This window comes from Artemia sp. Qi Xiang Cuo, chromosome 14 (assembly GCF_049724085.1).
Source record: "Artemia sp. Qi Xiang Cuo chromosome 14, ASM4972408v1, whole genome shotgun sequence".
In the NCBI taxonomy this organism is placed as follows: domain Eukaryota; kingdom Metazoa; phylum Arthropoda; class Branchiopoda; order Anostraca; family Artemiidae; genus Artemia; species Artemia sp. Qi Xiang Cuo.
Window position 1 is genome coordinate 63,434,229 of NC_142807.1, and position 23,284 is coordinate 63,457,512.

A 23,284-nucleotide genomic window follows, 5' to 3' on the forward strand; every position below is an offset into this window, starting at 1 on the left:
ATTTTACTCTTCTCATTTGAGTGTGTGAGTCCAAGTTTATTGGATAAGAATTTGATCATAGCACTAACATTTTCACTACCCATGGGTCCGGGCTAAAAAAAAAAAAAAAAATGTGCATAGTTTTTTTCCACTAAAATGACACTAACAGTTTAATTAACAGTATACTTTTGGAATCATGCTGCAACTGCACCCTTTCCTCAAATGTACATTACACATACACAGTTTGAAGATTTTAAGTAAATCAGAAATTCAAGCAAATAAAATACAAAAGCATAAAAGGGAAGTTTTGCAAGGTCTCTCTTTCCCTCCCTCCCTTCCCCTACCTCTCCCTACCTCTATTCCTGCCTCCCTCTCTCTCATCTCTCGCATAGGCACTTGATTTAAATATTTTACTGAAATAACCAGCTTCAATAAAATATTCTAGCAAATAGGAACTCATAGTAATATCAAATAAAAGGAAATCATAGCAAATCAAATACAAAAGCATAAAAAGAAAAGGTTTGCAAGGTCTCCCTCTCTCTCTCTTTCTCTCTTTATTTCTCTCTCCCTCCTTCCCTTCACCAGCTCTTATTTTAGTAAAAAGGTGCGGGAGGGGGTCTGGTTGCCCTCTGATCACCTTCAACTCTAAAAGAAAAAATAAAAAGAACTTTCAAATTCAAATCAAACGAAACATATTTAGAAGCAGTGATTCGCTCTGTTTGTGACTTTCTAGTCATTCAATCTGCATTCAAAGTAACTTGAATATGGTTAAACCTTTTGTTTGTTTCTTTTTAAACGGTAGTATATAATAAATAAATAGAAATTTATTATACATAATAAATAAACGAAAAAGAAAATTGCATTCCGTCTCTAAGATGTTTCCGCTTGGTTTTAAGTTTGAATGCAATTTGGTTTTGACTCGGAGTATGATTTGAGTTTTGAATTGTTACAGTGTTTGAACCAGGGGTGTTCCTAGGTTTGGTTGTGTCCGTGGTAAAACTAATTACGGCGCCCCACTTCCCGACTCAAACATAAATAAAGAAGCCCCAGCCGTGACGTCCCTCAGCCACGGTGCCTGGGGCAGTTTCACCTGGTCGCCCCCCCCCCGTCCTCCCCTTTGAATGGCCCTGGTTTGAACCGATGAGAATTGGAAATCTATAAGAGAGGTTTCTGACCTCTGATGATTTTGATGGTTTCTTCGCTTTAGCGTGAGTGTAGTAGAAATTTGAAGTGAATAGTGCCACCAACCGTGGCACACCAACCGTGGCACAAAAATTATTTTTTCTTAGAAAAAAGTGATAGCACGTGATAGTTATAACAGTGATAGTTATAACAATTGAAACTTGAAACAATTATAGAAAAAGTGATAGTTATAACACGGAAAATTTTGTTAAATAGTTATGCAATATACTATGATTGCTCCAGACTTACATTTCTTGTCTTAGAAAATGAGAATAGTCTTAGGAAATAAGTATTAAAATCTTTAAAAAATGTAGTTTTTCCAAATACTCTTAAAAGTATAAAAACAAAAAATATTCTTGCTTCTAGATTTTTACTACTAGAAAAATTCGAAATAAAAAAAAAAAACATAAGGCGTTCTTAACTTGGAAATTTTTTCTTATGTCGGTATGAAATATGTCATGACTGCTGCAGGCTATCACTATTAGTCTTAAAAATTAACAATTTTCTTAGGTATCAAGAACAAAAAACCAACGACAACCACCAACTTTCTAGTGCCATTAAATACAATCACGTGAAAAAATCATATTTTTTTCAGTTTTCCCCTTTTGTAAGAGTTGTGCCCGTTATTATGTTTTTAATTCATTTTATCTATGAGCTAACTTGGTTGTTTCTACAACCACCGATTCTTTGTGAAGTAGTCGGTGAACCACGTCGCTCTACTAAATACTCCCAACTTGGGGAATTTGTGTTTCCTTTCTTATCTGTTTCCTGAAATCTTGATTTAGGTTAGGTTAAAATAACCTAAGGATATTAGCTTCGGTTTAATTAGGTTCTTTAGGTTAAGTTAGTGCTTCTTAGGCTTAGGATGTCAGTCGAGGCATAAAGTCACTGTCTCGTTTTAAATTTGTCCTTTTTTGTTGTTTTCAGGCTGCAGAGGCACTAGTAGTCAGAGTCTATATAGTGTGGAAAATATGTCTGAAATGCAGCCTCGACCTTGTACAAGTACTGGAATCACCAGCGACAGACCCCGGGAAAACTCCCCGCACCGGGAAAACTCAGTACCCATAAATACATATGCAGGAAATGGTAAGACTGATCAAAAAGTATACTCTGTGCTTTTGCATCCTTGAGCAATTTTGTAAATGTGGTGACTTGTCAAGAATTTTCTCTTTTTGATTATTTCGAAAATAGTTCCTCTAGCCTTGGAGTCATCAAGGGCAAATTACGTGAGCACTGGGAAAACGCAGCACCTATAACCACAGCTGCACGGAATTGAACAATTTACTACAATGGTCTAATGTTACCTAGATCTTTAATAAAAAAAAGTCAGTGTTGCCAACTGCTTAGATTATCATAGATACACTTATTGCTGAATCTCTGTATATCTATGGACATCACTCTTGTATTTTTTTTAGTTAGTTTTTGGGACAGGTGCTGTGTCTTCGTTATTACGGATTGTCTATTACAACCTGGACTCAAGTTGGTTGTTCTGTTTCATTCCATTCTATGGCATTGTTCATATTGTTCTGTTTCATATATGCATGTCATTTCAATTCATTCTATGGCATTCCATGAACCATAGTCGTTTTGAGATAGATGATTTTTGAAGTACGATAAGCCTTATGTTAAGCCTCATGGTACTGAGTCTTTTAAAAAACTTATAAGAAAATAAAACAATTTTTTCAAAGCAGGTCGCATTACTGAGGCTAATAGTCTAAGGAAGTTCCTAAAGAAAAAATTAAGAAAAGCAGCTTCTAATTATTATAATAATAAAGTCAAAGATCTAAATTCTAACAAGCCTAAGCAATCGTACATAAAAATTAAAGAAATATACGAAAAAAGTTCTTCCGAAATTGATTTTCATCTCCCTGAACCCCCTAATAAGACTGCCAACGATCTGAACTTGTACCTTGCTTCCATCGTGCAAAGTCTCCCCCCTTTCACTGACTCTAAGTCAAACTATTCCTCCCGATACTTCCTTCCCCTTTATTTCTCCCTCTGATGTTATAAATAAAATTCTAAAGCTTAGAAAATCAGGTATTTATCCCCTGGACATCCCAGTTGACTTAATTAAGGCCTTTTCAGACAAAATTGCTGACCCTTTATCAAATATTTTCAACCACATCACAAAATTTGGTAAATTCCCATGTTGCTGGAAGCAAGGTTTTATAACACCTGTCCCAAAAAATGCACAAGTCTGACTTTCGCCAACATTCGCCCCATTACTTTCACTTCAGTTTTTCCAAAATTTATAAAAGTTTTCTCTCTGATTGGCTTGGGAGTATTGTTTATCCAAGTATTGACACCCAACAGTTTGGTAACTTAAGGAAAACTTCCACTAGCCTTTACCTTATGCACTTAGTGCATCCCATAGTAGGTGATCTTGATAAACCAAGTGTTTGGCTGAACCTTGTCTTAGTTGATTTCAAAAAAGCTTTTGACCTGGTTGTCCACACTATCCTAATTCGTTCACTACTGGTTAACTTTGAACTTTATCCTCTGTTAGTAAATATTGTTACATCGTTTCTTTCGAAGATCTCAAGTTGTTAAATACAAAAATATTTTCTCTAACCCCCTCCCTATATATTGTGGAATTCCTCAAGGAACCTTATTGGGACCACTTTTATTTCTAGTCATGATTAACGATATTGGTAGGGATTTTCCCCAAAGGTGGAAATACATGGATGCCTTGTCGATCCTTGAAGTATGTCACAGGAATACTAAAAGTGACCCCCTCGAAATCCTCACCCACATTTGAGATGAAGCTAAGAACCTAAATATGAAAGTACATTCCACCTAATCAAATATAATGACGATAATTTTTTTTAAATCCACTCCCACTTTCCTTGACTATCCCACCCGAAATGCTTGTGAAACATGTTAAACTCCTTGGTGTCACAATTTCAAATAATCTTAAATGGGACATGCATGTTTCTAATATTGTTAAACAAGCAAACGTTTCATTATCTATGATAAAAATTTTAAACAAATTTAATTGCCCTAAGATGCAATCCCTCCCTGTTTATTTATCATTTATCAGGCCGCTATTAGAATATTCATGTCTGGTCTGGCATTCACATCTTTCAAGCGAGCTTAGTGACAAAATTGAGTCGGTCCAAAAGCGTTCGCTCAGGATCATCTATAAAGACAGCAAAATTCCATACTCCTTCCTCCTTAAATCTGCGGGTATTACCACGTTAAAAGAAAGGAGAGTAAAAATTTGTTTGTGCTTTGCTAAATCCGCAATATCAAATCCTCGCACTGAGGACATCTTTCCTGATTTACATGACCCCATTAGACCCCGTCTCCCTCGTTTAGCTTCCTTGGCAATTCCAACATATTCGCCTATCCATACCGTTACTGAGAGGTGCCGGAAGTTTTATCCCTTTTATATTAACACACCTAAATAATCCCTGAACAATGCTCTGTACCAAAATTGAATCATTCATCCCGTATTTTAGTTGTTCCGTATGTTGACAATAATCATGACTCATTTTTTTTCTCTTTTTCTTTGTTATTTTTATTTTCTCTTTTGTTGATACTTATTTATGTTAAATTTATTTACTGACCTTTAATTTTAAAATTTTTTTTTCCTTTAATTGTATTCCTTTCTTTAATTGTAAATATTTCTTTTGACAACTAATTTGGCTTGATTTTAAGTGTTATTTTTTTTTTAATTTTATGTATTTGACCTTGAACACGATTTCGCCAATGTTTTTCTTCTTGACTGTTATTTTCTTTTATCCACCACCTCTTCTTCTATTTTGCTGTTTCTATTCTAGCCATTCTTTAAATTATTATAGACTATGTTTATGCTTCATTGACATGCCTTTTCTTGCTTTGTTGTTTTTTTTTATGTTTTGCTTTGTCTATATCTTTTTGACATTTGAAGAAAATTCTGCTCTTAGAGATTGTGATAGCCTTTGGAAAATAAATACTGTTTTATCTTATCTAAGTACCAATGTCAGTGAAAATAAAATCAGATTATTTTAACTGGTTAAGTGGAATCGTACCCAACCAGGCGTATCCTAAAAAAATAAATACGCCCCATTCCCCATGTGCAGTTTTGGTTATATAAGGGTGGATCAGTTTAAATAAAAATAAACACAATGTTTAAAAAATGATTGAAAGGATTAGGAAATGGTTCAGAATCCTGTAAGAGGGGGATGTCTGAAGCCCTCTCGTTTTGTGTATGTGCTTGACTATGCATACTTCAACCAGTATTATTTTTGACGGGAAAGAGCTCGCATTATTTATTCACCATTTATATATATATATATATATATATATATATATATATATATATATATATATATATATATATATATATATATATATAATATACATATATATATATATACATATATATATATATATATATATATATATATATATATATATATATATATATAAATATATATATATATATATATATATATATATATATATATATATATATATATATAAATATATATATATATATATATATATATATATATATATATATATATATATATATATATATATATATATATATATATCCCTTTTAATTTTGCCCATTAAAACACTATCGTGTATAGTTTTTGTCATTTTATGATCACAATAGTTTTTGCAGATGCATATGTTCTGGCTGTAAAATTTCTTCGGGCGTAAATACATTAAATATAACAAAATACTTGTGTTCGGTCCGATCGTACGCAGGAGTAGATGAGGAACTAGGTCTTCTTTTATTTATATCTTTTGAGCAGTTCCCCCACCCTGAACTTAATTCCTGCCTTATGTTTCCGGTATCAATATGTTAGACGCAGAAGTTGCACTGAGGTGTAATCTTTGGAGATTTTTTTTTAATATTGTTGCTACGCACTGTAGAGTTAAACTAATCAGGTACATACGTCGGGGAAGGAGGCTATGAGCTACGCCCCTCTCCAAAAATCCTAAATTTTCTTGAGGGCACTTCAGATTCATATTGTCAAATGAAAGTAATCATTTTTTTTATTATTCCCCCCCCCAAAAAAAAAGTATACGCACATGCCTGGTCTTGATGATTTATTTACCATATTTACCCGTACACGGGGAGAGGGAGCAATTGGAAATCCCTCTCATGTGCCTGCCTCCCGTCCCGCAATATTTAAAGTTATGGTTTGATAACTACTAGCTCCAAATGCCCCTCCTGTCATGCCTATTGTATGAATATTTTTTCATGTATTATTAATTAATAAAAATGTAAAAAGAAATAGCGATACCGAGGCTTTAAAAAAAGGTGCTGACAGTGGCAGATCCAAGGGGGCCGGGGGGAGGCCCCCCCAGATTTTTTTCTGGCGCCCTCATTTACTTGTTTTTTGTTTTCTTTCATCACTCTTTTTTAGAATAAATTTGCCAATTTGGTCAATTATTGACGCCCTTGTCACATTGCCCCCCCCCGCTCTCCAAGATTTTGCTCGTTGGTGCCCTTGTCACATTGGGCCTCCCCCCCCCCTCCCAAAAAAAAAATTGCTCTAGATCCGCACCTACGCGCTGCAAACACTGAATGAATAAAGACAATTCTTAACAAACGAATATTAACATTAATAAGTATTCAGTCCTTTGATATTTAAGAGAATAATAATAATAATAATCTGTATTTATATTTAAAATGAAGATAAATCGAATACAAAATAAAATAGTATTTCCCAGTCAAAATGCCATGGTAATTAACTGCAGGTAAAAAGCAAGTCTTTTAAACTTTTAAATAGAAACTGAATTAATAACATTAACAAGAATAATGCTATTACAATAACAAATTAATAACAATACTACTACTAACAATTCACCGTAGTACCAAGCCGCCTGAGGCCAACACAGCTACGCACGCTTCTTCTCCATCACAATCTACTCAAAATGTCCCTCTTTACCCCCCCCCCCCCCCCAGAAAGTATATCCTCCCAGGAATTATATATTATTATTAATTAATAACAAACATATAAAAAAAGAATGATATCAAAATTTTAACTGAGTAGAAATAGTCTTATAATATTTCAAATTAAAAAGAGAAGGAACGTGCTAAAATCACTGAGTGAATAAATAAAATTTAAAGATTAACATTAATAAGTATTAGCCCTTTGACATTTAAGGGAGTTCTGGATTTGATATTTAGAAGGAAGATAAATTGAATACAGAAGAATAAAATTTCCAAATCAAAATGTCATGGTAATTAACTGTAGGAAAAAAACGAACCTTTTAATCTTTTAAATAGAAACCAAAATTCTAAAAATACATCAAACGAATCTTCTTGTTATGCTGATTCTAAATATGCATAATGCGGTAATTTTTAATTTGCACATCGAAAAGTATTCGGATGGGAATGTTTGAAAAGACTAGAAAATGGGAAACCCCCAATAGGGTTGTTATCTTCACAAAAGTTACTCCAAGAAATTTAACATATCCAAAAATATACAATGGTTTTTCGTGAACAACCTGCAGTTAACAATTTCTAAATTTTTTAAGAGAGAGGGGGGGGGGGGTGTATCATCGGACAAATATTGATGCACTCCACTCCCTGCCAAAAAAAAGAAATTTGGGTAGAAAATAAGCAAAGAATAAGCTAAAAACATACGACACCAAACACTTTAAGAAGGTGTAGCTTTTCTAAAAACTTCATGAATCTTAAACAACCAAAAGAAAATTAAAAAAATTATTTTTAGATGATTATTCTGATGCCCTTGATGCTTAAAGTTTTTTTTAAATTTAATTTAATTGCAGCTGATAATGTAGAATTGTATTTATTCAAAAGAACTATTAACACCGTAGAAGGGTAATCATTCCTAAAGTAACTATAAAAGTAAGGGCAAGGAGCTGAAACGTTGAATGCGGGAACTTGAATATTTAGATTATATTTGTTCGTTTTTTCTTCTCACTGTCGAGTTAATTAAGTGAAGTGCTATAGGTAATTCGTTGATTTATACTCCCCCCTCCCTCTAAGACGTGATCTTGTTTTTAATTCTTCTAAAATTTCAATCAATTCTACTAAAATTTAATTCCGCTAAATTTAGTGTTTTTCTGGTTAGCGCACATATGAAAATAATTCCGTTCTTCCAGTGCTCTTAAAGCACACTGAGAATGAGACGATCTATTAGAAATAAGGACCTGAATTTTCACTACTCTGTGGTAGCGGTACCCATATATATATATATATATATATATATATATATATATATATATATATATATATATATATATATATATATATATATATATATATATATATATATATATATACTAGCAAAAGAGCCGGTTTGTTTGCCTAGCCTCCCCTCACTGGGGAGGCTACCCCAGTGGGAGGATATTTGGAAGGTATCACCGGGTATCGCTACCACAGAGTAGTGAAAATTCACTTAATGCCACGAAGTTACGCTTCTCCCTTTTTTCACATTTTTGAAGCTCATGTCTATCCTCATGGTGCCAAAATTAGCTTGCATAGATTTTCATATTTCTAGTTTGAAAATTTTATATGTATATATATATATATATATATATATATATATATATATATATATATATATATATATATATATATATATATATATATATATATATATATATATATATATATATATATATATATATATATATATATATATATATATATATATATATATATATATATATATATATATATATATATATATATTATATATATGAGCTTCAAAAATGTGAAAAAAGGGAGAAGCGTAACTTCGTGGCATTAAGTGTGTTGGGGCTGAAGGCCCGAACGAGCGGCGAGATGCGGCAACAAGCCAGCCAATCCAGCATTTTTGATAAAGAGGCGTTGACGCCTGGTTCTTTTACTAGTGCAATATATATGTAATATAGGCTCTTATGCTAGTACAATGATGCTACTCAGTCTACTGTAGTGTAAACTGCTATTGTAGCTACTAACCAATATTCAATAATGTTTGCTCACCGAAGTAATGTGCAAAATCGAAAATGATCAAACCAATATGAGTTAAGGTTTGGCATTTAGCAACTGACATAAAACTGGCATGGGCGTACGTAGCTTTTTTTCTAGGGGGAGGGGGTAGCCGATTCTGTGATGAAGAGAGGGGGGCTGAAGTTATATTGGCAGTTCACAAAACCTCGTATTGCCAGCAAGTTCTATAATGCCTAAGAAATCGTTATTAATAAGTAATCACCAAAAATCATAAATCATCAATAAGCTTCAGCATTAATCAATCTTCTTGGATTAGAGCTAAATCTTTCCAAGACATCATGGATAATTGTTTCTTGTTTGACTTTTATTCCGTCATTTCAGCTGTTTATTTCCAACCATCTACCTTTTATCACCCGTTTTTTTAGCCATTTACCTTTTTTCAACTGCTTTTTCAACTTTCTGCTTTTTCAGCCATATCTAGCGTAAATTTGAAGTTCTAGGGGGGGGGGGGGTAGCTGCCCCCTCTGCCCCCCTTCCTTGAGCGAAAAGGCTAAAGGGCATTCGCAAACAAACTTCAAGTAATGACATCCATTAACTAGAGGACACAAAATTAAAGCTTAAAAAAAAAATAATAACATTTCCAGTGCTTTGTCAATGAAAATACCCTTCTCAAATTTGAAACGTTTCTACTGAATGCTTTGAAATTTTTCTACACTTTAGGTTGGAAGACACATGCACCGTACGAGGCATTAAGTGATCAATTGCGTCATCTTTTCGCATCCACATTTTCTCTCAACCTATCAAACGACCGACATAATGAAGGTTCAAGCTTGTCAAACTGTAGTGTAGTACCATCCTCTTTAGGACACAGTTCGAGAGCTACTATTGTGTCAACTGACTCTTTTTTACAGCCGAAAGCCAGTAAGTAAGATTGATTGAAAATTTTGTCATAACAAACCCCAAAGGTCTACTTTCTGACAGGAGTAGAATTTTGCTTTGGCGTCTACCTTCCGCATTGTCCGACGAAGAAAAACATCTTAACATTGTCGGTGATGAATACGCGGTTCTTTTTGTTTTGAATAATAGCCGAAAAATTCGTTTTTTCCAACCAGAAAAATTACGTGACGAAATTGTAGTAGTGTACCGTCGTCTTCAAAACGCAGTTCACGAGCTGCTGTTGATTCATCGGACTATTGGTAGTAGAAAACCAATAAGTAAGTTAACGACTAGATTATATTAGTTTAGATAAGTTATCTGTTGATACTTGTCTATAATTATATATAGCTGAACTGATATAGATAGGTTATAAGATAGTTTATCTTAATAATTTAGTTTAACCAATATAGAAAACCAATATATAAGATAGGACGAAATTAGTTTAAGACGCTACCACAGACTCTATCTTCTGACAGGAGTTGATATTCGCTTTGATGTTCGGATTTAGCTTCTCACTACAGAAAGAATAAATGCTTTTGATTCTGGTTCTAAGTGAATTTTTGGTTCTCTTTTATTTCGAATAATAGCCGTTAAACTCATTTTTCTGGTCAGAAAACCCGCATCTAGAACAAATCAAATCTTTCTGTTTTTGCTTTTGTACAAATACTCTATTCATATTCTATTTGAGATGGGTATTTAAGTTACCTTTCTAAAAATAGATTACTGTCAATAATTTTTGTTTAAATTGATAAATTTTCTAGAAAAACTTAAGAGTGCATTTCTTTCAATCAGAAATACCAACCGGAATTCACACAATGACGTCGCTTGCTCATTGTTGCTTGGCAACTTCTACAGTTTTATGTCAGAATTTAGCTTAAAGATGTGGAATTTGTGTTTTTTTAGTTATAGAATTTAGTTTAGAATTTGCCATATGAACAATATATAAGTACAAACAAGAAGTAGTTGTTAAGCAAAAAAGAAGAGAGAATGGAAGGATAATAGCATATAGAGCGGGTGGGTCCCTTCATTAATCATATCGGTTATGAAGAGAACACTCGCATTTTCTGTATCCAACATCAAAATGGTGAGGTTTACCGAGTTCTTTGATTTTTAATTAAAATCAAGTAGTTGTGGGCATCTAACCACGTCTAATTGTAAAAAAAAGCCAGGACAGATAGTCCAGGTGAGAGGCAAATCTGACAAACTCTTTTTAGGATTGTATAAAAATGATATTGTTTCACTTGTTGATAGATAAGTCTATCTTCCAACCATCCTAGGGCAGAATATCCTAACGTATAATCGACCTTTCAGTTGCTGTTTTTTTTTTTTTTTTTTTATAGGGCCTAGGGACAATTAGCAAGCTTATCACCCAGCCTTGCTGCGTCGGGGAGAACGCAGGCATTTTCTGTATCAAACATTGAAACGGTGGGGTTCACCGAGTCCGTTGATTTTAATTAAAATCAAGTAGTTGCAGGCATCAAGCCATGTCTAATTGTAAAAAAATAACAAGACAGATAGTCCGGGTGAGGGGCAAATCTGGCATCAGCCCTTTCTGGGATTGTGTAAAAATGATGTCATTTCATTTATTGATAGACAGGTCTATCATCCATCCGTCCATACATCATTCCTAGGGCAGAACTAAGGTAGATAGTCATAGAACTAAGGGATAAAAACAATGACAACATAAAAACAATGAGTTTATTTTTGTGGCGACGGAAGGTCAATGTCTAAGGCGAAAGTTACTCTGAGAATCATTATTTTATTCGTAGTTTTGAAGTGTATTGCTTTTGAAATATAGGTATGCCTAGAAATCGTTTCTTTTCCCCCATGCTCGTAATTATCTTTCGCTGCCTAACTTTATTTGCCTTTATCTGACCTCTCTTGTATATATTTCTGTCCGGGTTATTCAATCCAACAAGACTACCGGCTCTGATAGTATTGTTCAAATGAAAAAGAATTGCGTTGCCTTATAACATCCACCACTATAGTTACTACTTTTACTATGAGGTAAAATAAATATAAATTGAATATTTAAATGAATAAAAAGTAATAAAAATTTAAATGCGGTAATACTTGTTTTTTAATACTTTATTCTACTCGACAAGGACGGACTAGAAAAGGAAATTTTAGTATCTGAACATCTTCTTTAGCTCCACGTCACTAGGTGGTGGCACTTAATTTTTGGATGCAAATGGGGCAAATTATTGTAGGGAGTCTTCCATTAAGTTATCAGCTGCTCTAATATTATCCGGGGGACCTTCTCACACTGAAACAGCGTTGTTTCTAATAGCCAAATCCGATCTCATTGAGTGTCTAACACCGGTACAATTCGCTTAGTGCTCTTATTGCTTTGTTTTGCCATGTTTGAGTTCTTATTTAGCTACTTATGATGCTACTGGGCACCAGTTTTGCCAACGGTTTGAAATAAACTGTACCGGTTTTTCAAATAAATTTGTACCGCAAGAGATTAAATTGTACCATCTGTAGAGTAGGTTGTTAGACTTTTGCCGCAACAAGAAGAAAATTATCGATAGACTAAAACTTGAACAGATATCCGAGTTAGAAAGGATCAAGTGAATCCAACATGTAATGGAAAATGTGATTGTACCAAAATTTTCCAAATATACCGTATTGCATCAGGACCTCCAAGTTGTAACAAAAACGGTACAATTGTACCGCGTTGTCAAAACTGCTGGGCACCCGTGCTCATATAGGCTTCAAGAATGGAGCCATATACAAGTTTGAGGGTTGAGACTGAAAATTTATCAATTTTCGGATTACCCCCTGATCTCAAGAAACTTTGGCTGATATTGTTTCGCTGTTTCTTCCAGCTAAGATTGCAGTTGATATGGAAACCTAGCTAACAGAGGTCGTAAACTTGTTTAATAGCTTCAGATCCATACACAACTACAGAATCCAGTAGGGATAGGGACTAAGCTTTGCTAAAAATCACACAGCTGGTCTTCTTTGTATTGACCGAAAGCCAACTCACACCTACGAGGACGCGGAGACGCTCGAGATTACACAATTTGCTGGTTCTACAGTCTTATGAACTGACTTGGCGGAAACAGTAATAGCTGTAAATCTACTTAAGTATTCAATCAATCAATCATTCATTTTTTACTTATACATGTTTATATTTGACTAGGCCCATGGGAAGACGAGATTGAAAAACTAGGCCTAGACGAAGACAATGTAACACCACAGTACAAAGAAAGACACGACAGAACACGACAAGATACAATAACACAACAGTAACGTGAAAGTAGGAGCTAGCCCAGTATTCATAAATAGAAATCGAAAATTTCAATTTTATGAAATACAAATTAATAATAGAAGATACCCGAGAGGCCCTTTTTCAACCAGAGCAACAAACCAGACAGATAACCTCATCTTATTTAATAGTCGCTAAATTAAAGATAAGTTTTGAATTAAATAAAACTTAAGATTCCTATTTATTAATAGAATAGAAGTAAATTTATCAATAAAATCCCTGTGAGCATCCCAGCACCGGGCTATCGACCAAAACGGGGCGAATTTAAATCTTTCATTACTCTATTTGTCAATGTAGATACTCTTTTTTTTTTGCCGAGTGTTATAAGTATATAAATCTTGTGAGTGGGAGAACGTAAACTTGAATAAGTTAATATGGTGGTAATTTCTTAGTGGCATAATTAAATTTGAAAAGAATTGCTCCAAAAGTAAATTGTTGAGAAACTGAAAGTATATTTAGATAAATATATAAAAATACTGTAGAACGCCTTATATGGAAGTGCAATAGGCTTTGGAATAAAACAGTTTTAGGATTCTTAGGGCTTTATTTTGTAAAATCTGAACTGGTTTAATGTGGCTTTCAAATGTAGATAAGTATACTAGAGAATCTTATCCATATATCCTACTCTTGCCCTCTTACAGCAAACTAATTGAAGAAGTTCAAAGATGTGCTACCAAATACATTACAGGTTTGCAGCATATGCCATATAACAGGAGATTGAAACACCTAAGACTCTGAACACTAGTCTTCAGACGTCGCCGCAGTTGCATCATGCTGACCTGCAGCTATAATAGCCAACCAGTGAATACCCTACTCACTAATCATACAGGTCAACATCATACCAGAAAACTTTCGCAGATGCTGGCAAAGCAGACAATGAGGATTAAGATACGCCAAATTTTTCCACAGAGAGCATGCTCAATAATTGGAAAAGCCTGCAAGACAAAACGGTGACCGCACCCACAAATGTATCCTTAAGTCAAGATTTGACAAAGAGTGGAACAACAAGCCATGGAAATATGAGTGGGACAGTCAGACTGGCCAGTAGGGCATTAGGGCAGTGACTGTTCAATACTGACCACCATCAACGCGGAGCAGAACAGATCCAGCATGAAACTTAATTTGCTCCGATGTGCGAATTAAGGTAACATTGTTAACGCATTATCGCTGATTTTGAACAAGTACCTAACGATTTTAGACTGTAGCCAAACACTTCAATTTTATATCTCATTTTTTGTTTAAATTGGCGTTGAATTTTTGCTGTAAATTTCAGGTTTTTTTTTGTTTTTTACTTTTAATTGAATTCGGCATTTCAACTTTATAGGTGCTTCATCAGACCCGGTTGTGATGCGAATCGACTTTTTTCGACTTCTAACTCTATTACTGCCTCCTAGTGACCGGCGGAAATTGCACCTTTTGCTGCGTTTTATGAGCAAAGTAGCGACGAATCGCAATCTAGTCTTAGTTGGGGAGAAGCAAAATAAGGATTTTGTAAGTATTGGAAGGGCCTCTATTATTTTCTTGTTTGCTACTTTTGACCTATATTGTTGTGCTTAGTGTTGCCACTGGCCTCAGAAAACAAATTGGGAAATTGTCATTTTCCTTCTTCATCAGATGACCTAGTCTTGTTCTTCCTCTATATTAGTAATGAGATTCCTAAAAACATTTATGCCGACAAAGCTGTCTTCCTATTCAGCTGTAATCGAATTTTATTGCACTAAAGCAACTTTTAATTTTAATACGTTTTAGGCTTTTGTTTTTTTAGTAGGATATGTTTTATTAAAACAGGAATGTTTAAGACAGGTAGTGATAAAGTAGAATATGCTTCATTAATAATTTTAAATATGTTCTCATTGGAGCAACCCTCTCTTCACGGCTGACCATTAGGGTCACCAATTAACAAAAATCCCTCCCCCAAAATTGACGCGTCTGCTCATCAAAGGCATTTTCAATCTATATATAGTGATAAGTCATTAGCAGTGCAAGTGGTTTTCTAACAGATAATTGCACTTTTTCTAAATGAATCCATAGAAGTTTCCAGAAGAACATTTTTTTTGCGGGATCGCTAGCGGCTCTTTGATGTTTATTGTGATTTTTGTACTATGTACTATATGTATTTACTCGTGCGTAGTGGAGTTTTTTAAGAATAAGATCATTTTGAAGAATCAAGTTTTTAAAATTACATTTTACAACCTAAAACTATTTATAGTTTGAAATCATGTGTATTTTTGCCTCTTGGTATTATTATATAATATTGATGAACGTGATCACTCGGAAAATGGCTCTGACCCTGAAGGGAAAATTGTTGCTAAAAAACTTAATAGCTTCATTTTGAATTTACTGAACATTTAAGAAATCGTGGTTGCAGCGGTAGCCGCAACCTAGTAAAAGCCGAACACAACCCTTAGTAACAAAAAATAGCCCAAAACCCCTTAAAAATGTTGTCAGATCGAGACACAAAGTGTATCATTAGAACCACCTTGGTTGGAAAACCCTTTAAAGGAAACTTACAGTCCCTTGGTTGGAACAACAAGAAAAATCTATTGGCTTGAAAAACAAAGAAAGTGGCTGTAACCACAAAATTCTGCATTGGAAATATATTTTTTTTTTCTTCCGTTTTTTCCATCTCCGTAGCTAGTAGGGCACTGGAGCATCATAGAGAGTTGTCAAGAATTTTCTCTTTTTGATTATTTCGAAAGTAGTTACTCTAGCCTTGGAGTCACGAACGGTAAACTACGTGAGCACTGGGAAAACGCAGCACCTATAACCACTGTTGCACGGAATTGAACAATTTACTACAATGGTCTAATGTTACCAATATCTTTAATAAAAAAAAAGTCAGTGTTGCCAACTGCTTAGATTATCGTAAGATACACTTATTGCTGAACCTCTGTGTATCTATGGACATCACTCTTTTATTTTATTTTTCGTTAGTTTTTGGGACAGGTGCTGTGTTTTCGTTATTTACGGATTGTCTATTATAACCTGGACTCAAGTTGGTCCTTTTGTTTCATTCCATTCTATGGAATGCTACGTAGCTAGCAGGGCACTGGAGCATCATAGAGAGTTGTTTAAGGGTTCATTTTAAAGGGAAGTGCTACATCTAGGGCTCTTTGTAATTAGCTAAAAACAATATTTAAATTAAAATTAGTTTTCTACGTAAAACTGCATTTTCGTGTACAAGATGATGAATGACGTCATAACCGTAGGTTATAACCGCAAATGACCTAAAAAGTATGAACTATGTTATGATTATAATGACGTCACCGCCATCAGTATATAATCACGTTATGCCATAGGTGTTAAATAGGAAAAAATAGAAAAATGAAAAATAAATTGAATAAAAGTTAGGAAAAATCCAGTCTATATTAAGCATGGGCACTGTTTCTGTTCTGTTCATGCAGAAAAACAGAAACAGAACAGAAACAGATGACCTGTTTTTTATTTGCCTGTTCTGTTTCTGTTTTTATAATAGGTATTTCGTCCTGTATCTGTTTTTTTCCTACCTGTTTTTCTTCTGTTTCTGATTTTATTTAAGTGATACGAGAATGAGATATTTGATAATTTTTAACTTAAAAAATGGTTTTCAAACCATAATTTGAAATTGTGTAGAAGCGTGGTTACGCCTCATATGATTTCTAGAATTGGAACGTAAGTAAAATGATGGAACTAGGTCTGTCAAGCGTATCAAATAGTGCTGCTTGATTGTTTCAGCTAGGCAGAATTATGGACTTGGAGTCAGATAATAGTAGGTATTTGCGTAAGTGTTAGCAGTGGTGAATACATGGAGGACCCGGCTCCCCCCTCCAAGATTTTTTCCTGCACCCTCATTCCTTACTTTTTTTTCTTTTTTTTCACTCCTTTGTTTAGAATAACTTTGGCATTTTCGTCAATTATTGGTACCTTTGTCACATTGGGTCCCCCCAAGATTTTGCTCATTGGTGACTTTGTCACATTAGGCCTCGCCAGAGATTTTACTTTAGATGCGCCCCTGAATGTTAAGACGGTAAAGGTGCAGTTTAATTCCACTAAAACGACGTATTGCTTACAGTATAGGCTATTATTCCATCAATTAAGCAGGAAAGTTGCACAGTTACTGTCCAGGAGAAGCAGAATACAAACAAATCACTTATTACTGTCTATCCTGGTTCTAGTGGTAGGGGTAGGGCCTCTGTCTCCTACATTACATGGGAAATAATTTGCACCTTTAGCCGCAAGAACTTTAATCTAACTGTTTTTATGGAATTTATGCTGCTAAATAACATTGACTTGCTACGATTACCGTGCTGACCTATACATGATAAATACTGATTATTAATTGCAAATTTTCTTTAATGCTTAGCCAGAGAGGAATGTAAATGTATTGAAGTCTTGTCCAGCAGAAATATAAGTTTTTGCTAGCAAATCTTTATTGCATCAACATAACAAGATAGCCAAATATACTTTTTCTCATGTTACTAAATTCATCTCTACAATCCTTAGAAATCCTTTCAAGGAAAAGTCTAGAGTTGAAACTAGCTGATTTTCTGGAAGAGACACATTCTTTTAAAATGCTGATACACTTTTCTCATTCAATAGGATACCAATCTTCCGGTGAACACAGTGTTTTTTACCATACAGCAAAATAAATTCAAAAAATTAAATTGTGCCAACAAAACAGCTCAGGAGGCAATTGGTCGCTTTCCCCCTAGTTGTACCAGTGAGGTGAAAGAGGTCAGATATTCGGGTGGAGGTGCAATTTTTAAAATAGTATGCTACTGGAAGGTGCTTCTAATTTTGTAAAAAAAAATCCTAAAATCAACCTTTGTGCTAAGAAAAGCATGATGTCATCTTCTGATGACGACTTGGATGTTCCAAATAAAACTTCTAAGCTATCTCTCTGGGTATCCCATTTGAAAAGGAATCACAGAAAGTATCAGGTGCAATTTCTGCAAAGTGTCTCTAAAGGCTAAGGGAGCCTCCACCACGAGATTTATATACCATCTTAAAAGGAAGGATATAACTGATATGCACAAAAATAAAGTATATACTGATAGTGCAGTAAATAACAAACCCAAACCAACTCAAAAAAAATATATATCAAGTCAAGCTGCTGCCCTAAAGAAAGCTCCCAATAGCAAAGCAAGTGACACAGAGGATAATGAATTAGTGAAATATAGAATAAGAAGAGATGACATACGACCATTCCTTATTTCTAATCATAGGCAGCGCGATAGTGCTGCCTAAGTAAAGAACGATGTGGGCACAATGTTTTTTTTTGTTTTTTTTCCTCCATACCCGGGCACTTCGTATCACAACCCTCGGGGCGGGGGTTTTAAGTTATGCCCTGAGGGCATATAAGAACGATGTTGGCACAATGTATCATTTATTATTTTGTTTCCTTTAGAGCAGGGCACTTCATATGGAAAGGGTCGTCGTAGAAACTTCAAAAAGGTCTCATTTGATTGGAAATCAAGAGTTCTAGTGCCCTTTTTAATTGTCGAAAGTGAGTGGAGAGTAATTAACCCCCCTCTTACGCCCACCATTTTCCCAAAAATATTCAATCAAAGTTTAGAGATAGCCATTTTGTTCAACATAGTTGAAAGCTCTGGAAATTATGTATTTAAGGATGAGCCCCAAGGGCAAAGGTTGTAAGTTCTGCCCTGAGGACATATGAGGTTTTTATAGATAGAGTTGTCGTAAAACTTCAAATGGGGCTCATTAAATTGGAATTTGTGAGGGCTAGTGCCCTTGGTAATTGTCGAAAGTCTTTGGTGGGTAACTAACCCCCCCCCCCCCCTCTCACGCCCGCCATTCCACCAAAAACATTCAATCAAAATTTTCAGATAGCCATTCTGATCAATGTAGTTGAAATTTCTGGGACTTAGTCAGTCGAGACTGACACCCCCCCCCCCCCAGACCGCCGGGCAAGGGTTGTAAGTTATCCCCTGGGGGCATATAAGGTTTTTATTGAAAGTGTTGTCGTAGAAACTTCAAAAAGGCTCATTTGAATAGAAATTGAAAGGGCTAGTGTCATTTTTAATTGTTGAAAGTGATTGCAGAGCGACTACCACCTCTCTCACGCCCAACATTTCCCCAAACACATCAAATCAAAAATTTTTGATGGCTATTTTGTATAACGTAGTTCAAAGTTCTGGAAATTCGGTCTTAGGAGATGACAACCACCCTAACAGACCTTAGGGTAAGGGTTGTAATTTATGCCCTGTTGGCATATAAGGTGTTTATAGAAAGCGTTGTCATTTCCAAAAGGGCTCATTCGATTGGAAATCGAAAGGCCTAGTGCTCTTTTTAATAGTCGGAAGTTATTGGAAGGCTTGACATTTTTATAGTAAAGATCGATGTGGGTATTATGTATTATTTCTTGTTCTTGTTGTTGTTTAGACCAGGGCACTTCGTATTGAAGGAGTTGTCGTAGAAACTTCGAAAAGGGCTCATTCGATAAGAAATTGGAGTGGCTCTTGTCCTTTTTAATAGTAGAAAGTGATTGGAAGGCAACTAACACCCCATCCACGCCCCCCCTCCCGCGCCCACTCTCGGGAATTTCGAAAAGGCTCATTCGATTGAAAATAGAAAGGGCTGATGCCCTCTTTAATAGTCGAAAGGGATTGGAGGGCAACTAATCCCTCTTCCACTCCCCCCCTCCCACGCCCACTCTCCCATTTGCCCATTATGTTTAAAAACTAAATGTTGCCTTAAGATAAAATAAAAATGCACTTTGATAATGCCAATTCCCAATTAGGCATCTCAGCAGTATCCCAAGAACGACTGAGGGTATTATGTTCAAACTTTCGGGGCTACTTCTGCTCTTAAAATGTAACCAAATCAAAATAGTGTAAGTATATCCAAGCTATCAAAGAAAGTAAACAGATTTTTTTGCGAATGGTATCAAGTTTTCCATTTCAGGTCAATTAGTGAAGATTTGAAACTAAAGCAAACAGTACTATTTGTGTCCAGATTTTAAAAAAGGTTTAGGTTGTTAAAAATTGCTGAAAATTTTTCTCCAGCATACAAATAGCAGGCCAACTATAAAGTCTTAAAAAACGAAAAGATTTAAAGTATTATTTTCTTTTTCCCTGAAAAGACTATGTCAATATAAAACGAACAGAAATTAATTAAAAAACTTAATCCACAAAATAAGTTTTTCAAAGAAAAGTAAAGAACTCCATTAAACAAAAAAAGAGCAAAAATAAAATCAAATAATCTACCAAGCGTGAAAATATCACAAATCAGCATCGATAAATAAATGAAGCCCAAAACGAACAGAAATTACAATAAATAACCGAGTCAAACTCAAAACGAGCAGTGCATTGTCAGTTTAATATACATATACTGATATTTAGTAATCAAAATGTTAATATTATTTGATTTATTAAAGTTATAAAAGTAAAAACATTTATATTTTTTCTGTAAAGTGCAAATTTTGTTCTGGTCTTGGGAAGGCATAGGGGTCTATTTGGGGGGTTTTATTTGAAAAATTTTCACAAAAATTGGCTTGGAAATAATTAATCTTAAAAGGCTGCCTTAAGCTGTAAGGTAACAAACAATTTTTTAATTTGCAGTAAGAAGTGTCATTTTCCCGTGCATTTTTCTTCTTTCTTACTTTTGTTTAAGATGACTTCCACACATTAGGATAGAGTGGAGGGGGGAAGGATTGTCTAGAGGGGAAAATTTTCCCCTCCCAAATCAACTATATTCTCTGCTTAAATACTAATGACTTTGAGCTGACTGCGTAATTTCATGCTGAATTTTTTTTTCCAAATGTCTCGAATAACTAATGTGTATTATAAACATAAAAGTCTATTTTTGGAATGGGGAAATGGAAGAAAAATAGCCATAAAGAAAAAATGATAGCGATATTTATGTGTGCAGACAATTTTTCGTCCCTATATTAGAAAAACTGCTCTTTTTTGTGGAAAAAATGTTCCAAGAGTACTAGGGTTTCTCAAAAGTGTTACCGCCACACAAAAGCACTACCCATGGCAAGTGTAGTTTTTGATCAAAAACAGCTGTTTTCTGTTTTTACCAAAAAACAGATCGGAAACAAGAACAGGTATTCTGTTTTTTGTTGACCTGTTCTGTTTCTGTTCTGTTTTATTCAAGCCCTGTTTATTTTTTTTCTGTTTCTTCAGAAAAGCAGAAGAGTGTTCATGCTTAGTCTATATGTCAGATGTATGTAACTGTTAATATAACGTATTAGTTACTTTGTTATAGAATGATTCAACTAAAATAATGCTGTACAAAAATAACCTCAGTTCAAATTATTATATAGAATGCAAAAATGTTGATAGTGTTTTAGCCACAATTTGTTAAACATGAAATCATAGGAAAACGGAAAAAAAGAAAGGCAGCAATAGAAGATTCAAAAAGCATACTGAGACAAAATTTCGAAATAAGAAAAAACTGCCAAATAACAACGTTTATTAAAAATTAAGCAAAATCTCAAGGATCACAGACACAAGGTAAAACAAGTTTAGAGTATAAAAGTCTACAGTATACATACATAAAAGGAAAACCATCTTTGCTGAAGGATTCCCTCCAAAACGTACAAACAAACTAGGCATTTCAAAGATAAGTGATGACCACATTGAAGTATCAATTTTTGAGGAAGATGGTTCAAAAGAATGTAAAATACTAGAAAAAACAGATTTAGAAATTCTGGAGCATTGTACAGAACAGATTCTCTTCGCCACAGAGTATGCCCAGAGGCTAATCCTTTCAATGACAATCTTCTGCAGCCGGTCAATCCTTGTGAAAATAGTTTGAATCTTGACATTCATTATGCAAAACCAGAAGACAGAAGGCTTATGATATTGATCCCTTCTACCACAAGATTGCTTAGTAATGTTTCTACCTCTGTACATAGTGAAAAATCATTTTGTATTGGCTATTATTGATTTTGAAACCTCGCATTTCTTCTATCTGGATAGCTTGCAAGTGGAAGAATGAACAACAAAAGACAGGCTGTTCACACTCTAGAAAGAATACTGAAATTATGTAGCTCTGATGATAAGCACTTGCGTTTAAAGTACAAGTATCATTTACAATGCAAGCAAGAAGGTTCTGATATGTTACGACATATCTGTACATATCTGATATCTTACTACACTTACTTGACTTGAACTACGATAGACTTAGCAATACACATTTGAAACAATAACTTCAGGTGCGAAATCAGTTCAGGAGAACTTATATTGATTGATTAACTCTAATATCATCTAGGTAAACAGATTTAAATTTAAAACGACGAATATAATTTATAATACTATATCTTTCAACCGGTATAATATGTTTCTGACTTATTCCAAACGGCAAAATTTTAGCAACTAGTATTGAAAAGCGACTATGTACTTCATAATTAGTTTTCGAAAAAATATGGGAAAACTATTTTATTCACATTCGAAGAGTTAAAGCAAACAGTATTGAAAATGTCTGAAGTACTGAAAATCCAAAATGTAAAACAAAGACATAGGCGGTTAGAATAATTTGGACAGCGAAGATCACAACGAATCAAAAGCGAAAGTGAAGAACAAAGACATATGCGGTTAGAAGACATGTGACAACGAGGACTAAAGCAGATCAGTAACGAAAATGAGGAACAGAGAAATGCACGGTTGAGGAATAGTGAAAATCACAAAGAGTCAAAAACGAAAGTGAAGAACAAAGAAATATGCGGTTAGACACCTTGCGACAGCGACAATCACAATGAATAAAAACCAAAATTGAGAAATAAAAAAATATTCGGTTAGAAGACAAGCGAAATCGAGAAAAGAGTAGCAAACGAAGGCGATTCATTTGGAGGTTACTGCTTGTTTGGTCGAATTGCATTGCCTCCTCCATCATTTCCATATGAATTGGTTTGCTCTTTTAGGACGTCACTTGCTCTCTAAAGAGTTCCACAAACGAATCCGAAGCTTGAACCCATGTTTCGGCTTAGGATTATTCAACGTCAGCGATGAACGAACCTTCAATAGTCGCAATATTTTTAGTTTTGCAGTAGTTTAGTTTGG

General features: G+C 34.6%; 1 protein-coding gene across 1 annotated transcript in view; it reads left to right on the forward strand.

Moving 5' to 3' along the window:
- Positions 1 to 23,284, forward strand: part of LOC148944744 (DEP domain-containing protein 1A-like) — a 74,289-nt gene that overhangs the window by 35,111 nt on the left and 15,894 nt on the right. The window contains exons 6-8 of the mRNA XM_089100017.1: positions 2,089 to 2,247; positions 9,788 to 9,988; positions 14,602 to 14,768. Of these exons, the coding sequence (XP_088956143.1) occupies positions 2,089 to 2,247; positions 9,788 to 9,988; positions 14,602 to 14,768 (527 nt within the window). The remainder of the gene's footprint in view (positions 1 to 2,088; positions 2,248 to 9,787; positions 9,989 to 14,601; positions 14,769 to 23,284) is intronic.